This window comes from Syngnathus floridae, unplaced genomic scaffold, assembly GCF_059516105.1.
Source record: "Syngnathus floridae isolate MCC-2025c unplaced genomic scaffold, RoL_Sflo_1.0 HiC_scaffold_42, whole genome shotgun sequence".
Classification (NCBI taxonomy): domain Eukaryota; kingdom Metazoa; phylum Chordata; class Actinopteri; order Syngnathiformes; family Syngnathidae; genus Syngnathus; species Syngnathus floridae.
The window spans coordinates 117,756-136,856 of record NW_028284071.1 but is presented as its reverse complement, the minus strand read 5'-3'; the positions used below and the strand labels follow the sequence as shown (position 1 = coordinate 136,856).

Here is a 19,101-nt window from a genome sequence, read left to right as displayed (position 1 = left end):
ATAAACATATTAGGCAGGATAATCACATATGTTAACGTGACTGCCCACACTGTATTTATTTATGGTTATTTGTTAAATCGAGTACTGTTAGACATGAAATAGGAAGTGTTTAACATAAATGGAAGACGAAAGGGGTACTCACCATTGTAGCTCCTGCTGGTCAATGATACGAGCCTCTTCTTGCAGTGGAAAACATACAGCCAACAAACACCGTGGAACCTAAAGGAATGAAATTAAACATTAACATTTAGCCTCAACCAACATTCACAGATACAACGCAACGCAAACTACACAAACGTAAATCTTTTTAAACACAATGAGTTGTACTTACCGTGTACGCTCTAGACGGTCCACTTGCAAGCGGAAAATAAAGATATTTCTGTTGATAATCGTCGTGTTTGTATCCGGTGTCTCGCTCAAGGCCATTGCGCCCACAGATTTGAATTTTGGCGAGAGTTCAGCCTATTGACGTCATTTCCGCGGTGTAATACCCGCATATCTGAAACGGCAAAGTTAAGAGTAGAGTTAAATAAAGTTTTTAGTCAACGCAATAATTTACAACCGTTGACCAGTCGAAATAATCGTCGAAATTTGGCGTCTGTGGCTGGAAGCAGACGCCGAGTTCGACATTCCTCCCAAACGCCACACTCCCTTGCTTTTCAGGGCTAAAAAAAAACAGTTGTAATTACCTTGTACGCTCTAGACGGTCAAGTTGCAAGCTGAAAACAAAAATATTTGCCTTGTTAGTCATCGTGTTACTAACAGCTGTGTCTTGTTTGCCAGAACTGCCGCTTTCCTACTTCCTGTTGCAAGCCACGCCCACGGATTATAATTTTGCCGTGAGTTCCGCCTATTGACGTCATGTCCGCGTCACATGACTGCGACGTAATATTATCTAAAACTGTTTGTGCGGTATTGTGTTGTTCTGTGCGGTATTGTGTTATTCTGTGCGGCGTCGTGTTGTTCTGTGCGGCGTCGTGTTGTTCAGTGCGACGTCGTGTTGTTCAGTGCGGCATGGTGTTGTTCAGTGCGGCATGGTGTTGTTCAGTGCGGCATGGTGTTGTTCAGTGCGGCATAATGTTGTTCAGTGCGGCATAATGTTGTTCAGTGCGGCATGGTGTTGTTCAGTGCGGCATGGTGTTGTTCAGTGCGGCATGGTGTTGTTCAGTGCGGCATAATGTTGTTCAGTGCGCCATAATGTTGTTCAGTGCGGCATGGTGTTGTTCAGTGCGGGATGGTGTTGTTCAGTGCAGGATGGTGTTGTTCAGTGCGGCATGGTGTTGTTCAATGCGGCATGGTGTTGTTCAGTGCGGGATGGTGTTGTTCAGTGCGGCATGGTGTTGTTCAGTGCGGCATAATGTTGTTCAGTGCGGCATGGTGTTGTTCAGTGCGGCATGGTGTTGTTCAGTGCGGCATGGTGTTGTTCAGTGCGGCATGGTGTTGTTCAGTGCGGAATGGTGTTGTTCAGTGCGGCATGGTGTTGTTCAGTCCGGGATGGTGTTGTTCAATGCGGGATCGTGTTGTTCAGTGCGGGGTGGTGTTGTTCAGTGCGGGATGGTGTTGTTCAGTGCGGCATGGTGTTGTTCAATGCGGCATGGTGTTGTTCAGTGCGGGATGGTGTTGTTCATTGCGGCATGGTGTTGTTCAGTGCGGCATGGTGTTGTTCAGTGCGGCATGGTGTTGTTCAGTGCGGCATGGTGTTGTTCAGTGCGGCATAATGTTGTTCAGTGCGGCATGGTGTTGTTCAGTGTGGAAAGGTGTTGTTCAGTGCAGGATGGTGTTGTTCAGTGCGGCATGGTGTTGTTCAATGCAGGATCGTGTTGTTCAGTGCAGCATAATGTTGTTCAGTGCAGCATGGTGTTGTTCAGTGCGGCATGGTGTTGTTCAATGCGGCATGGTGTTGTTCACTGCGGGATGGTGTTGTTCAATGCGGGATCGTGTTGTTCAGTGCGGCATAATGTTGTTCAGTGCAGCATGGTGTTGTTCAGTGCGGCATGGTGTTGTTCAGTGCGACATAATGTTGTTTAGTGCGGCATAATGTTGTTCAGTGCGGCATAATGTTGTTCAGTGCGGCATGGTGTTGTTCAGTGCGGCATGGTGTTGTTCAGTGCGGCATGGTGTTGTTCAGTGCAGGATGGTGTTGTTCAGTGCGGCATGGTGTTGTTCAATGCGGCATGGTGTTGTTCAGTGCGGGATGGTGTTGTTCAGTGCAGGATGGTGTTGTTCAGTGCGGCATGGTGTTGTTCAGTGCGGAATGGTGTTGTTCAGTGCGGCATGGTGTTGTTCAGTGCGGCATGGTGTTGTTCAGTGCAGGATGGTGTTGTTCAATGCGGGATCGTGTTGTTCAGTGCGGCATGGTGTTGTTCAGTGCGGCATGGTGTTGTTCAGTGCGGCATGGTGTTGTTCAGTGCGGCATAATGTTGTTCAGTGCGGCATGGTGTTGTTCAGTGCGGCATGGTGTTGTTCAGTGCGGCATGGTGTTGTTCAGTGCGGCATGGTGTTGTTCAGTGCAGGATGGTGTTGTTCAATGCGGGATGGTGTTGTTCAGTGCGGGATGGTGTTGTTCAGTGCAGGATGGTGTTGTTCAGTGCGGCATGGTGTTGTTCAATGCGGCATGGTGTTGTTCAGTGCAGGATGGTGTTGTTCAGTGCGGCATGGTGTTGTTCAATGCGGCATGGTGTTGTTCAATGCGGCATGGTGTTGTTCAGTGCGGCATGGTGTTGTTCAGTGCGGCATGGTGTTGTTCAGTGCAGCGTAATGTTGTTCAGTGCGGCATGGTGTTGTTCAGTGCGGAATGGTGTTGTTCAGTGCGGCATGGTGTTGTTCAGTGCAGGATGGTGTTGTTCAGTGCGGCATGGTGTTGCTCAGTGCGGCATGGTGTTGTTCAGTGCGGGATGGTGTTGTTCATTGCGGCATGGTGTTGTTCAGTGCGGCATGGTGTTGTTCAGTGCGGCATGGTGTTGTTCAGTGCGCCATAATGTTGTTCAGTGCGCCATAATGTTGTTCAGTGCGGCATGGTGTTGTTCTGTGCGGGATGGTGTTGTTCAGTGCAGGATGGTGTTGTTCAGTGCGGCATGGTGTTGTTCAGTGCGGCATAATGTTGTTCAGTGCGGCATAATGTTGTTCAGTGCGGCATAATGTTGTTCAGTGCGGGATGGTGTTGTTCATTGCGGCATGGTGTTGTTCAGTGCGGCATGGTGTTGTTCAGTGCGGCATGGTGTTGTTCAGTGCGGGATGGTGTTGTTCAGTGCAGGATGGTGTTGTTCAGTGCGGCATGGTGTTGTTCAGTGCGGCATGGTGTTGTTCATTTCGGCATAATGTTGTTCAGTGCGGCATAATGTTGTTTAGTGCGGCATGGTGTTGTTCAGTGCGGGATGGTGTTGTTCAGTGCGTTATAATGTTGTTCAGTGCGGCATGGTGTTGTTCAGTGCGGCATGGTGTTGTTCAGTGCGGCATGGTGTTGTTCAGTGCGGCATAATGTTGTTCAGTGCGGCATAATGTTGTTCAGTGCGGCATGGTGTTGTTCAGTGCGGGATGGTGTTGTTCAGTGCGGGATGGTGTTGTTCAGTGCGGCATGGTGTTCAATGCGGAATGGTGTTGTTCAGTGCAGGATGGTGTTGTTCAGTGCGGCATGGTGTTGTTTAGTGCGGCATAATGTTGTTCAGTGCGGCATAATGTTGTTCAGTGCGGCATGGTGTTGTTCAGTGCGGCATGGTGTTGTTCAGTGCGGCATGGTGTTGTTCAGTGCAGGATGGTGTTGTTCAGTGCGGCATGGTGTTGTTCAGTGCGGCATGGTGTTGTTCAGTGCGGGATGGTGTTGTTCAGTGCGGGATGGTGTTGTTCATTGCGGCATGGTGTTGTTCAGTGCGGCATGGTGTTGTTCAGTGCGGCATGGTGTTGTTCAGTGCGGGATGGTGTTGTTCAGTGCAGGATGGTGTTGTTCAGTGCGGCATGGTGTTGTTCAGTGCGGCATGGTGTTGTTCATTTCGGCATAATGTTGTTCAGTGCGGCATAATGTTGTTTAGTGCGGCATGGTGTTGTTCAGTGCGGGATGGTGTTGTTCAGTGCGTTATAATGTTGTTCAGTGCGGCATGGTGTTGTTCAGTGCGGCATGGTGTTGTTCAGTGCGGCATGGTGTTGTTCAGTGCGGCATAATGTTGTTCAGTGCGGCATAATGTTGTTCAGTGCGGCATGGTGTTGTTCAGTGCGGGATGGTGTTGTTCAGTGCGGGATGGTGTTGTTCAGTGCGGCATGGTGTTCAATGCGGAATGGTGTTGTTCAGTGCAGGATGGTGTTGTTCAGTGCGGCATGGTGTTGTTCAGTGCGGCATAATGTTGTTCAGTGCGGCATGGTGTTGTTCAGTGCGGCATGGTGTTGTTCAGTGCGGCATGGTGTTGTTCAGTGCGGCATAATGTTGTTCAGTGCGGCATGGTGTTGTTCAGTGCGGCATGGTGTTGTTCAGTGCGGCATAATGTTCAGTGCGGCATAATGTTGTTCAGTGCGGCATGGTGTTGTTCAGTGCGGGATGGTGTTGTTCAGTGCAGGATGGTGTTGTTCAGTGCGGCATGGTGTTCAGTGCGGGATGGTGTCTTTCAGTGCGGCATGGTGTCGTTCAGTGCGGCATGGTGTCTTTCAGTGCGGCATGGTGTCGTTCAGTGAGGCATGGTGCTGTTCAGTGCGGCATGGTGTTGTTTAGTGCGGCATGGTGTTGTTCAGTGCGGGATGGTGTTGTTCAGTGTGGCATGGTGTTCAGTGCGGCATGGTGTTGTTCAGTGCGGTATCGTGTTGTTCAGTGCGGTATCGTGTTTCTCAGTGCGGTATCGTGTTGTTCAGTGCAGTATCGTTGTGTTGTTCGTATTGTGTTTAACACTTAGCCTCTAACACTTAGCCTCTAACACTTAGCCTCTAGCATCTAGAAGGTAAATAAATAGGAAGGAAGGACTCACCGGTGACGTCTTCGCCCACGTCCAAGCGTTGTACTTTGTATTTTCATCCTTCTGACAGTGGAAAACATAGCCAACAAACACCGTGGAACCTAAACGAATGAAAGAAAACTATCATTTGGCCACAACCAACATTCACAGATACAACACAATGTGACGTGCGGGGTTGAGGTTAAAGGTTGAGTGAAGGGCCCTCGTTTTAAACTACTTTTTTGAAAAGGATTGGGAACAAGTAAGACGTATTTAATTTATTTAATGGGAAGTAGTAAGAGCTATTGAATTTAATCTATGTATTATATTCTATTGTATTGTATTCTGTTGTATTCTTTTGGATTGTATTCACACTAACCCCACTAAAACTTCAGCCCACAAAAACTCGCCTCTGGCGCCTAGCCTCTGGCACTTAGCCTCTAACACTTAGCCTTTAACACTTAGCCTTTAACACTTAGCCTTTAACACTTAGCCTAGAAGGTGAATAAATAGGGTTAAAGGTTGAGTGAAGGGACCTCGTTTTAAACTACTTTTTTGTAAAGGAGTGGGAACAAGTAAGACGTATTTAATTTATTTAATGGGAAGTAGTAAGACTTATTAAATTTATTTAATCTACTTTTCTTCCCAGGCAAAATTTGATGTGCTGCAATTCCAAATTTCCAAAGTGAATGAAGGAATGAAGTCCTTTAAATTATGATTTTGTATAAATACTAGGCATTAACACAAAATCGACGGCACAAAATGGGCAGACTTTACTTGTTTGAAAAGGACTGGTTACAAGACAGACTTTTTTAATTTATTTAATGGGAAGAAGACTTATTTAGTTTAATTGATCTATTTTTGTTCCCTGGCAAAATTCGATTTGCTGCAATTCCAAATTTCCAAAGTGAATGAAGGAAAGAAGTCGTTTAAATTATGATTTTGTTTAAATACTAGGCATAGACACAAAATCTACGGCACAAAATGGGCAGACTTTACTTGTTTGAAGAGGACTGGTTACAAGACAGACTTTTCTGATTTATTTAATGGGAAGAAGACTTATTTAGTTTATTTAATCTATTTTTGTTCCCTGGCAAAATTGGATTTGCTGAAATTGTATTTTGCCAAATCTTGCCTTGAGACCTGATAGGAAGTATTAAACGCTTAGTTAAATCAATACAAGTTGGTAATAAGAGCGAGTAATGTTGGTTGAACCGATGAATGAAGGTTGAAAGCAATTTAAATTATGACTTTGTATAAATACTAGATATTAACAGAACATCTACTGCGCGAAATGGGCAGAGTTTACTTGTTTGAGAAGGAGTGGCTTATTCAAAACTAAGATTTATTTAATCTGTTTGTTCCCAGGCAAAATTGGATGTGATGCAATTCCAAATTTCACCACATGATGGTGCCCAATTTTGACTTCATAGGACATATTAAACACTTAGCTTGTTATTATGTTCAAGGTAATCAGATTTGTTTATTATTCTAATGGCCTCTTCAAAACTATTCTGGATTACTACTTTGGATCTATTCTACATTACTTGGCAACAACATACTCTGTAACAGATTAGGCAGTATAATCATATCTGTTAACTTGAGAGTGCCCACACTCAATCTACTTATCGTGATGTGTTAAATCAATTACTGTTAGACATTATTTGTCTGATAATCTACCAAATCTTTGAATTGAAGAATTTGTGATTTAATTAATAGCTTGTTGTTATGTTAAGGGTAATCAGACTTGTATATAATTCTAATGGCCTTCTTTTGAAAACTATTCTGAATTACAACTTTGGATCTTATATTACTTTGCAACAATCTACTCCGTGACAGATTAGGCAGTATAATCACATATGTTAACTTCAGTGCCCACACTGTATTTATTTATGGTTATTTGTTAAATCAAGTACTGTTAGACATGAAATAGGAAGTGTTTAACATAAATGTTATGGCTACTCACCATTGTAGCTCGCTCCTGGTCAATGATACGAGCCTCTTCTTGCAGTGGAAAACTTGCAGCCAACAAACACCGTGGAACCTAAAGGAATGAAATTAAACATTAACATTTCGCCTCGACCAATTTTCACACGTACAACGCAACGCGGCTACACTTCTGCTATTACAAACGTAAATCTCCTTAAACACAATGAGTGTTACTTACCGTGTACGCTCTAGACGGTCCAGTTGCAAGCAGAAAATAAAGATATTTCTGTTGATAATCGTCGCTGCTCAGTGGCTCACGGCCATCGCGCCAACAGATTTGAATTTTGGCGGAGGTTCGGGCAATTACGTCATATCCACGGCACATGACTGCGACGTAATACCCGCTTATCTGAAACGGCAGTTAAAAGTAGAGTTACATCAAGTTTTCTTGGAACCTAAACGAATGAAAGAAAACTATCATTTGGCCACAACCAACATTCACAGATACAACACAACGTGCGGGGTTGGGGTTAAAGATTGAGTGAAGGGCCCTCGTTTTAAACTACTGTTTTGAAAAGGAGTGGGAACAAGTAAGACGTATTTAATTTATTTAATGGGAAGTAGTAAGACTTATTAAATTTATTTAATCTACTTTTCTTCCCAGGCAAAATTTGATGTGCTGCAATTCCAAATTTCCAAAGTGAATGAAGGAATGAAGTCCTTTAAATTATGATTTTGTATAAATACTAGGCATTAACACAAAATCGACGGCACAAAATGGGCAGACTTTACTTGTTTGAAAAGGACTGGTTACAAGACAGACTTTTTTAATTTATTTAATGGGAAGAAGACTTATTTAGTTTAATTGATCTATTTTTGTTCCCTGCCAAAATTCGATTTGCTGCAATTCCAAATTTCCAAAGTGAATGAAGGAAAGAAGTCGTTTAAATTATGATTTTGTTTAAATACTAGGCATAGACACAAAATCTACGGCACAAAATGGGCAGACTTTACTTGTTTGAAGAGGACTGGTTACAAGACAGACTTTTCTGATTTATTTAATGGGAAGAGGACTTATTTAGTTTATTTAATCTATTTTTGTTCCCTGGCAAAATTGGATTTGCTGAAATTGTATTTTGCCAAATCTCGATTTGAGACCTGATAGGAAGTATTAAACGCTTAGTTAAATCAATACAAGTTGGTAATAAGAGCGAGTAATGTTGGTTGAACCGATGAATGAAGGTTGAAAGCAATTTAAATTATGACTTTGTATAAATACTAGATATTAACAGAACATCTACTGCGCAAAATGGGCAGAGTTTACTTGTTTGAGAAGGAGTGGCTTATTCAAAACTAAGATTTATGTAATCTGTTTGTTCCCAGGCAAAATTGGATGTGATGCAATTCCAAATTTCACCACATGATGGTGCCCAATTTTGACTTCATAGGACATATTAAACACTTAGCTTGTTATTATGTTCAAGGTAATCAGATTTGTTTATCATTCTAATGGCCTCTTCAAAACTATTCTGGATTACTACTTTGGATCTGTTCTACATTACTTGGCAACAACATACTCTGTAACAGATTAGGCAGTATAATCACATATGTTAACTTGAGAGTGCCCACACTCAATCTACTTATCGTGATGTGTTAAATCAATTACTGTTAGACATTATTTGTCTGATAATCTACCAAATCTTTGAATTGAAGAATTTGTGATTTAATTAATAGCTTGTTCAGGGTAATCAGACTTGTATATAATTCTAATGGCCTTCTTTTGAAAACTATTCTGAATTACAACTTTGGATCTTATATTACTTTGCAACAATCTACTCGGTGACAGATTAGGCAGTATAATCACATATGTTAACTTCAGTGCCCACACTGTATTTATTTATGGTTATTTGTTAAATCAAGTACTGTTAGACATGAAATAGGAAGTGTTTAACATAAATGTTATGGCTACTCACCATTGTAGCTCGCTCCTGGTCAATGATATGAGCCTCTTCTTGCAGTGGAAAACTTGCAGCCAACAAACACCGTGGAACCTAAAGGAATGAAATTAAACATTAACATTTCGCCCGGACCAACATTCACACGTACAACGCAACGCGGCTACACTTCTGCTATTACAAACGTAAATCTCCTTAAACACAACGAGTGTTACTTACCGTGTACGCTCTAGGCAAAATTGGATGTGATGCAATTCCAAATCTATCTGAAACGGCAGTTAAAAGTAGAGTTACATCAAGTTTTCTTTTTTAATCAACACAATCATTTACAACCGTTGACCAGAAAGAATCGTCGAAATTCGACGTCCCCCACAAACGCCACGCTCACTCGCTTTTCAGGGCAACAAAAGTACTTCTTTTTAAAAACGATGAGTTGTACTTACCGTGTACGCTCTGGACGGTCCAGTTGCAAGCAGAAAATAAAAATATTTCTCTTGTTAGTCGTATGTTACCATCCGCTGTGTCTTTGTCAACATCGCCGCCATTTTCCTACTTCCTGCTGCGAGCCACGCCCACGGATTTAAATTTGGGCGGAAGCTCTTTCCATTGGCGTCGTTTTCGCGTATAGCAAATCCGATTGGTTGGGAAGGGGGCCGGTTATGCAGCCGAGGAGTCCTGTGATCGGTGGGATGTAAAGTAGGCGTCGACGTCACGTCCGCGTCACGTGACCACGACGTGGCAGACGTCAAATAGCAACCGCTGATTTGTTTAGTAGACTTACAGTTGTTATGCATTGACATAATGGCGCACACACCAAATAGATTTAAATAAATTAAATAATTCTTCTGCCCACTCTCTTTTAAACAAGTTAACTCTCCCCGCGGATTTGAATTCCGGCGAAAGTTACGCCCATCGACGTCACGTATGTCACGTGACCACGACGTGGCAGATGTCATATAGCAACCGCTGTTTTGTTTAGTAGATTTACAGTTGTTATGCATTGGCATAATGGTGTGCACTCAAAATAGATTTAAATAAATTAAATATTTCTTCTGCCTACTCCCTTTTAAACAAGTTAACTCTGCCCACGTCCATTGACGTCTTGTCTGCGTCACGTGACCACGACGTAGCGACGTCATATAGTAACCGCTGTTTTGACCAGTAGACTTAGTTATTATGCGTTGACATAATGGCGCACTGGTTAGCATGGCCACCTCTTAAGCATGATGATGCGGGTTCGACGCCTGATCAATGTTAGCATGGAGTGAGCTGAAGTGCATGGCGCTGAAGATTTGAATCTTTGAAATGCGCTGAGGTCTGACATATCAGGCAGAATGGTTTGCCATCACGTTCAACAAAAAATAGAAACTTTCCCACTCTGATTAAAACGTCCTGTGTTCATCTACGTATTTTCGTTTTGCTGTGCATCTTTTCCCTGCCATTTCGAGAGCCCAATTGACACTCATAGTTTAAAGAAATGTGTTTGCCCATCCTACTTTGTGGAATTTCACCACATGCGCTTTTGACCAAAATACCAAATTGAACTCAAGTGAAGCCAACACGCACAACACGCACAACCCCCCCCCCCCCCCCACACACACACACACACACACACACACAAATGTTGATATGAACATAAAAGAGCCGCATGCGGTTCGGGAGTTGCGGCTTGGCCAAACCTGTACTATACAACTTTATTTGTATAAAATTTTCACAACAGCTGTCACACAAACAAAGCGGGAAAAACCGAAGACGTGCGTGTTCCGCCCACGCTGGATTTATTTGCACCTTTGAAAAGACACCGTATTGCCGCAGATGTGGCAAAGAGTACTTTTGGGCATCTGAGACGGAAGGATGTCCAAAGCATCACGTCACCTGCTCTGGTAGGCATGGTGGTGGGACGTTGAGGTCAACCGCTTTGGGGTTGGCTGACTCTTTGATCGCAGGATGCCACACACTTGAAGACAGAAGCAGAAAAGCAGAACTAAATGCAAAATGTACTCACCGGTGACTCCAATTTTTTTCCCCCCTGAAGAAACAGCTGGACGGGTGGCCCCGGCTGGCCAGTGGGACTCTTGTTATTCTGACCCTTTTTAGTGCGCGTTTGGGGCAACAACCGTTTTTTGTGGCGCTCTCTTCTGGTTCAAAAGTGCCCTGCATGTGAATTTGCTTTTCCTGCCTTCTGATTGGATGAGCGCCGGTGTGACGCGGTGCCTCTGTCACCGTGGCGGGGGGTATACGTTGGCATCGGAGCGTCTGCCAACGTCTGAGACCGGCTGGCAGTGTATCGGAGGTGTCGAGTGCGGTGCCGATGGAGCTCACTCACCAGCTGGTGTTAGGGCCACAGAATGAAGGCCAAGGAGAAGAATAGAAAGAGAAACAGAAACTTCTCCTCCAATTGTTTGATTTGTCTCTTCTGAGCTTCGATGAATTCTTTCAGCTCTTTGTTCCTCTAGGACGGACAAATGGAAAGTGGCATTCAAAAGCCAGTAAGCGTGCAAGTAAGTGCCGGGCTGGCTTTGGGCCCTTACCTGTTGCGCGCTGTGCAGCAGATCCATTCTCTCTTGGAGGATGCAAGCGTCGCGCTCCCTCAACTCGCACATCAGGGCTCGCTTCCATTGGTCCACGGCGCTCCTAAGCTCTTCTCTCTGATCCGCCGTCAGCACGTCATTCACGCCAGCGTGGCTGGCTTTTTCGCCGTCCGTGGCGGGGCAGTCCCGCTGCGGTAGCGCCTCGTACAACATGGCCTCCAGCTCCAGGATCCTCTGGGCCGCAATCCTCGTCCATCAGTGGTCCGGCGGGAGATTTGAGGGCGGCTTACCTTATGAGCCTGGTCCATGGAACACTTCCTGAAGTCCAACTCTTCATCCAGGTAGCCCTTCTGCTTGCAGAACATATCCTAGCACAGCTCAAGGTCAGAATTGTTGGGGCACATTGCCGGAGTTCCCCTTGGCTGATGTCGCGTGTCTGTCTACCTTCTCACTTTCAATGTCCAACATCTTCTGTTGAAGTGCTGACTTGGTCACTTTGATGTATTCTAACCACTGAGGAAAGGCTGCTGTCACATAAGCAGAATGCGAGAGCGTGCGTGGACGTGCGCGTTACCTTCTCGGCTAGGGTGAGAAGGGTCCTGGCGTGAATCACGACCACCTGCTCCTCGTTGGTGAGATTCTGCAAGAGCCCAAAGGCACAGCGTCAACAAGCTTCTTTCAGCGCAAAGCCTTCCAAAAGTCACATTTGAGCCGCCGAGTCTCGTGGAGTGCGAACATAAGGAGTTCGACATACACTTACGGCGTTATAGCCCAGGATGTCCAGCTTCTTCATCAGATCACTGATGACGATGTCCGGGGGAAAGGCGCAAGGAGCAATGTAAGGTGTTCTGGGACCTCGGGTTAAGGTTAGGGTTGCGAGGGACGCCTTACGTACGCTCACGCCCTCGGCCTCGCAGTAGATCTGCAAAGGGCTGAGGCCGTCTGGGAAACGGACTTGCAGAAACTTCAAGACGGGGGAGCGCCACTCCCTCTCCTGAAAGGCAGAGGCATGCATCCGTCCGTCCGTCCGTCCGTCCGTCCGTCACATCTCTGGCCTCAACACGCTTGTGCGAGTCTTCCCACCTCCAGCTCCAGGATGCGGAACTCAAGCAGTTCGTTTTGGTCTCGGATATCCTGGATGTGCTCTTTCAGACGCGCTTCTTCCGCCTCCATCCGCCTGACCTGAAAAGACAGTCAGACCTCATCTGCGGGGCTTCCCGACAGGTGTGACGCCAAGCGACTCCGCCCAGCGCCTTTCTTTCCGTCACCTTTTCGGCCAACTGCTGATTGCTCTGACGCAGCAGCTGCTTCTCCTCCACCCACTTGACATTCTAGAAGAGACAAACGCGTGGACAGCTTTGGAATGTTGTGTCATTTTCATCCACAAATTCTTTGGTTGACTGGAAAATGACATTTGCTTTTCTCCGCATTTTCCCAGCCACGTTCGGGGGGGGGGGGGGGGGGGGGGGTTGGTCCAGTAATGCCAGACGGATGAGTGACTGAAGAATGTAGCTATTTTGTCTGAGAAAAAGGTGTGCTCATTGATGAGCTTACCTGTCCTTGTTGCTTCAGCGCTGACTCCAGATCTGCTACTCTGCTTTGATAGTGACCCATTTCTACCATCAGCTTTTCTCTGGTCTGAAAGGAGGAGGAGGGAGGCTCCTCCTCCTCCTTTCAGACCAGAGAACACCCGAGGCTGGGTGAGAACGGGGAGGCTGCGACCCGGCCGGGGGTTGCGGGAAGGGGCGCCACCTTGATCTCCTTCTCGGCGTCGTAGTCCCCTTTCGCTGGTCTGGGCTAGCAGAGCGTAGGCTCGTTGCAGCGCTTGATATTCTTGCGTCAGCTGGCGGTAGCGAAGCTCCGCCTCTTCATGCACACACCAATGCAACACAGCACTAGTACCAGAATCAGTCAGACCGGCGACAAAGCACCCGCGACGCAAAGACGAGTCCGATTCCAGGCTGAAGAGGAATGTTTGGTGCCAATACGCTGGCAGAAATGGCGGGCTACCTCTTCGGGTTCCGTGTCGGGGGTTCTGTCGGTGTGAAAAGACAAGGACGATCCGTCCGAGTCCACCAACACGTCTTCGTCGTAGCCGTAAAATGTTTCGATGACCTGCGGGCGCGGAAGCAAACATCTCTCTGAACAAACTGAAGCGACACCTCACGATGAATCGACGAGAGGAACGATAGCGAGAAAAAGGCCATTTCATCTTGCGCAACACCAAGCAGCCGCAAACAAACAGACTCACCTTGCAGGACCTCACGCTTTGTTCCTCCTCAGAGATTCTCGACGTCGGTATCGTAGCAGCAAATCTCTCTCCTGTCGACACAAATAATCCGCCTTTGAGATTCTTTGGATGCAAAGGGAACGAACGGCTCCGGCGCAGAAACAAACGCGACTCACAATGACATTTCTGACATGAGCTCCTGTCTCCAGAGCCTGAAAAACACGTCACCGGCGATGATTGGAGGGACGCTCGTCTTTTCCAAAAGTGACAACTACAGGGTGTGTCAGGGTTTTCCAGATTATCTTTATCGTATCATTGTGTTGCTTTGACTTTGACTGCGACCTGTAATAAATAATATTATTTATCCCTTATTTATCCCTATCGCTTATCCCTTCCTACACAAAGTCGTAAAACACCCCTTGCTATGTTTTGACTAGAGGTCAAGGGCTTCCTCTATTCAATCCACTCTTACACCCACCCTGTTTCTCTTAATTAAAATGCTCGTGCAGGAGCCGAGAGTCAGACTTCATTCGTACAACGGATGGACTCTCCACCTGCAGGTGTCCAAAAGAACTTACTTGTCTCCCGTGTGGTTCTTGCAAAATAAGTTGGAGCGAGCGCAACTCTAACAGGGTGCATTTTGCCACTAGCTGCCTACGGACAATGACGTCGCGCTCGCGGCTCATGGTTGACGGGCTGAGCAGCCGGGCAAGTCCGTCGTTTTCAGCGCACAGCGAGTGGCAAAGGCGCTGACAAAACGGGAGCTTTGAGCTGCTGAAAACGGCAAAACAAGTCTAAAGCGTGTTCAAACGCGTGCGCACAATGCTCCTGCTTGAAAGGTCGGAATTTAAGGGGCCAATTTTTTGGATGGCGGCCGCCGGCCAAGCTTTGGACGGAAAAGGTTTCCTGGCGACAGCGAGCGAGCGCGGCGCTGCCGTACGTGCACCGAGTCGCCTGCCTGAAGACCTTGGACAAGTCGTCGATGATGTGCCGCTGCTCCACAACTTGAAGGAACTCCATTTCACCGTCCTGCTGGCCGCAACCGCGGTCCAGGTCATTGAGCGAACTAGGCCTTCTCTGTGGAACACAAATGCAGTGGACTCTGTTGGCACGCCGCCGTTGTCCGCGTCGACTTACCAAGCTTGCCATCTCCTCGTTCTCCTGGGTGACAAAGCGCACTTTGTTTTCAAGGCGACACAGCACCAGCGAGAGTTCTTCATTCTTCCTGCTCAGGCGTTTGTTTTTGTACAGGAGTGGCAGAAACTGGCTTTCTGTTTCTCTCAGTCGCTTTAGCTGCAAGCATGAAGTGCGGGATGTGAAAGACGCACAACACGCGGGCCAGAACGTATCCATTCCTTTTGCATCGGTTTGAACGGAATCGTGGCTTTGGCTCCCAATAAAAGACATCTACCAGGCAACCGACTCGCCGCGCCGCTCAACTAATAAGCAAGCGCAATGGGTGCCTCGCTGGATGGCGCGCATCAAACGTAGCGCAAACCTTCAAGCGTGCCGTCAATAAATTACCAGTTCATTGCGCTCTTCAGAAAGCAGGGCGTTTCGATCCTCCAGTTTCCTGATGACTGCGCTGAGCTCAGCGATTTTCAGATGAAACCGTCGCGTGTCCCGATCCTCCTGAGACTGAAAACGCCCCGCAACACACACACACAAGCACTCGTTCAAAGTTCAAAACTGTTTTTGTGCTACCTTCCTCCAGCAACGAACTAAGTCATGCGTACTGCAAGTGTGTGATGAGGTGGCTTACGCAATGAAGAGGATTGCTAGTAGCGGCGTTGACCCCACTTCCAGGGTAGTTTAGGCCCGCCCTTTGGGAATCCCTCAGGGCAGCGATCTGCTGCTCGGCAGCCTGAGTCTGCAGCTGAAGGCGGTGGACGTGGCCGGCCCCAGGGCTTCATCCAAAACACTAACCGCTCTGTCTTTCAGCTTGATCTCATCCGTCTGGATGTACAAACGGGGAGCGCTCAGGCAGGCGGGCAAACTCATTTGCCAGAATTGTGACAAAAACAAAGAGAGCAACCGGCCAATTTTTTTCTTGAATCGACTAGAACACCTTTGCTGTGACAAAAGCGAAGCGAGCAACCGGACATTTTCTTCTTGTGAAATAGAATAGAATAGAATGCCTTAGGTGTCATTGCACTGCAGGTATACAACGAAATTGGGAACATAGCCACGCACCGCGCATCTGATCAGTCCTACCAGTCGGCGGATCTCCCTCTCGCAGTCTCTCTTGGTTCGGCTCAGCTCCTCCCGATGCTGGTGATGAGCCGATCGGAGCTCGGCCGCTCGGGACTGCCAGGCCTGCTGGGCCGCTGCCAGGGCTTCTTCCGCGCTCCTGGTGGAGGCGACACCGCTCGGTCTCCCGACACCGCCGCGTCTCCTCCACCTCCGCCAGCAAAGCGCCCCCCCTCCTCACCTGAGCAGACATTGCGCCACACCGGGCCGTTGAGACCGCAACGGAGCGCCGCGACGCTTACTGGGGACAAGCTACACAATACGGTAGCGGCCGCATCGAAGCCCGACGTGGCGTGCGGATAGTCAGACACGGATAGAGCGGATCACCTTGTCCATGGAGCCGTCCCTCAGGCTGAGGACCAAGGCATTCAGTCGCTGGATCTCTCCATCTTTGATTTTGATCACTCTCATCAGCTCCATTTCATGCTGCCGCAGTAATGTCTCCCTGGTAATGGCTAACTCTTTCTGCTTCTCCTCATGGAGTTTGCTTTTGAGTTCCGTCATGGCGGCGGTGGCACGGTGGTGCTCCGCCCGCAGGTCCTGACTTCTCTCTCTCTCCAGACAGCTGACCTGACATGACTTAGACTTAGACTTAGACAAACTTTATTGTCATCTTGTCTGCACATGGTGCATACAAAACGAAATTCCGTTGCATACGTCTTACAACAAAGTAGTGATATTGCAGTTGAATAGAAGTAACATATCCTATGAAAATATATATATATACATATATACTATATATATATATATATATATATTAAAAATAAGTATAAAGTGCAGCAGTGATAATTATGCAATAGTGCAAGTAGGCAAAACAGTATTCAAGAGTGTGCAGAGGAATGCTAAACCATGTATTAAACTTCTATTTAAAGGGTTTATACAAGTTCAGTAAAGTTGGTAGTGCGAGATAGTGCAAGATAGAGGTCCGTAGTGTCATAAAGTACAGTTCTGTGAATGTGTGATGCAGAGTTCAGTTTAGAGCTCAACAGTTCTAGTGTTCAACAGTCTGATGACAGCAGGGAAAAAGCTGTTGCAGAACCTGGTGGACCTGCAGCGGATGCTGCAAACCTCTTCCCAGAGGGCAGCAGGGAGAACAGTCCATGGTGGGGGTGTGATGGGTCATTGATGATGTTACGGGCACGGGACATGCAGCGCTGAGATGAAATGTCCTGAATGGAGGGAAGAGGAGCCCCTATGATCCTCTCTGCTGTCCTCACCACTCTCCTCACGTTCTTCCAATCGGAGGCGGTGCAGCCTCCACACCACACAGAGAGACAGCTTGTCAGAATGCTCTCTATGGTGCTCCTGTAGAACGTCCTCATGATGGGTGGGGGCAGGTGGGCTCTCCTCATCCTCCGCAGGAAGTACAAGCGCTTCTGTGCCCTCTTGACCAGTGCCGTAGTGTTCATAGTCCAGGTGAGGTCTTCTGTGATGTGGACCCCCAGGAATTTGGTGGTGCTGACCACCTCCACAGCTGAGCTGTTGATGATCAGTGGAGCGTGGTGAGGCTGTTTTTTCCTGAAGTCGACGATGATCTCCTTCATCTTCTCCTCATTCAGGATCAGGCTGTTTTCTCTGCACCAGCCCACCAGCTGCTCCACCTCCTCTCTGTAGTCCAGGTCGTTGTTGTCTCTGATGAGCCCCACCACCGTTGTGTCGTCTGCTGACTTCACGATGTGATTGGTGGTGAACCTGAGGACGCAGTCGTGTGTCATCAGGGTGCACAGCAGGGGGCTCAGGACGCAGCCCTGAAGGGAGCCTGTGCTGAGGGTGATGACATCAGAGGTGTTCTGTCCGACCCGGACTGACTGAGGTCTGTTGGTGAGGAAGTCTAGCAGCCAGTTGCGAAGGGGGGTGTTGAAGCCCAGGTGTTCCAATTTTCCTACCAGATGCTGTGGGATGATGGTGTTAAACGCTGAGCTGAAGTCCAGGAACAGCCTCCGCACATGGGTGTTCTTCTCCTCCAGGTGAGCCAGGCTCAGGTGAAGAACGGAGGAGATGGCGTCCTGAGTGAAGCGGTTTTGCCGGTCGGCAAACTGGAACGGGTCAAATAATAGGGGGAGTCTGGAAACGATGTGACCTTTAAGCAGCCTTTCGAAGCACTTCATCATAACCGGAGTCAGTGCAACAGGCCGGTAATCATTAAATGAGGTGATTTGAGGTTTCTTCGGCACCGGAATGATGGAGGCAGTCTTAAAGCACGCCGGCACTGTGGCTTGGCCCAGCGAGGTGTTAAAAATGTCTGTGATGACCCCAGCCAGATGACTTGCACATTCCCTGAACACACGCCCAGGAATGTTGTCGGGGCCAGGGGCCTTACAGGGGTTGACTCTCCTCAGGGTCTTCAACACATCGGCGGAGTCAAGGCAGAGTACCTCCTCTTCCTGATGGGGGACAGTTTTAACTGCTGGAGTGCCGTTTAGTGCCTCGAACCTCCCAAAGAAGTTATTTAGACCATTTAGAAAGTCAGCATCAACTACACCCACCGGGGGGGGGGAGGGTGAGTTGTAGTCTGTAATCGCCCGTATGCCTTGCCACATACTCCTGATGTTTTTGACGTCGTGGAAACGATCCTGAAATTTTCGACTGCGGTCTCGCTTCGCTATCCTGATGGCACGGTTCAAGTTGGCTCTCGCTGTCCTCAGTGTCTCCTTGTCGCCAGACTTGAAGGCAGAGTTCCGCGCTCGTAGCGTTTGACGTACCTCCTCAGTCATCCAGGGTCGTTGGTTGCCCCGGGTGATGATATTCTTAGTGGTGCTGACGTCCTCGGTGCATTTGTTGATGTAGGCTGACACAGTCATGGCACACGCATGTCTAATCTACATCGGGAAAACTGGGAGGGAGGGAGGCAGGCAGGGAGGCAGGCAGGGAGGCAGGCAGGGAGGCAGGCAGTGTCTGTCTGTTGAGGTTTTCACCTTGTTCTTCTCCTGCTGAAGTTCTAACTGGACGTCCATCAGTTTGGTTCTCAGCTCGTCATTGGCGGCCTGAAGGGCGTCCGTTCGCTCCGCCTTGGCCCGCCCTGCCGGAGCTCGTTTGGACATCTCTTACTCGAGTCTCGCCCGGTCGTCAGTCAGAGATCACAACATTTGTACCTGGAGAGCACAAACGCAGCGCTGTTTTCCACTGGCTTCGAACTCAACTTCAATCGGTACCGTAACTTACAACATCATAAACATAGAACTAGCTTGACTTATTCATTGAATAAATGCATTTGGTTCTTCAAAACTGCATCACGCAACATAGCGTGACCGAGACGGCCGTTATCCACCTGCGTGAAGTTATTTGGTGAAATG

The 19,101-nt window shown here is 47.6% G+C and overlaps 1 protein-coding gene and 1 long non-coding RNA gene across 2 annotated transcripts; both read right to left on the bottom strand.

Moving 5' to 3' along the window:
* Nucleotides 1–341: 341 nt before the first annotated feature.
* Nucleotides 342–11,962, bottom strand: LOC148378466 (janus kinase and microtubule-interacting protein 3-like). The gene is made up of 5 exons (XM_088367874.1): nt 11,903–11,962; nt 11,773–11,841; nt 11,619–11,696; nt 11,329–11,562; nt 342–353 (listed from the first exon to the last, which is right to left on the bottom strand). The coding sequence occupies exons 2-5, from the start codon at nt 11,794–11,796 to the stop codon at nt 342–344; spliced, it is 348 nt and encodes a 115-aa protein (XP_088224000.1). The 5' UTR covers nt 11,797–11,841; nt 11,903–11,962.
* A 132-nt stretch (nt 11,963–12,094) lies between these two features.
* LOC148378465 (uncharacterized) lies at nt 12,095–12,792 on the bottom strand. The gene is made up of 3 exons (XR_015855862.1): nt 12,597–12,792; nt 12,412–12,510; nt 12,095–12,322 (listed from the first exon to the last, which is right to left on the bottom strand). It is a non-coding gene; the product is annotated as an uncharacterized LOC148378465 (long non-coding RNA).
* Between the last annotated feature and the right edge of the window lie 6,309 nt (nt 12,793–19,101).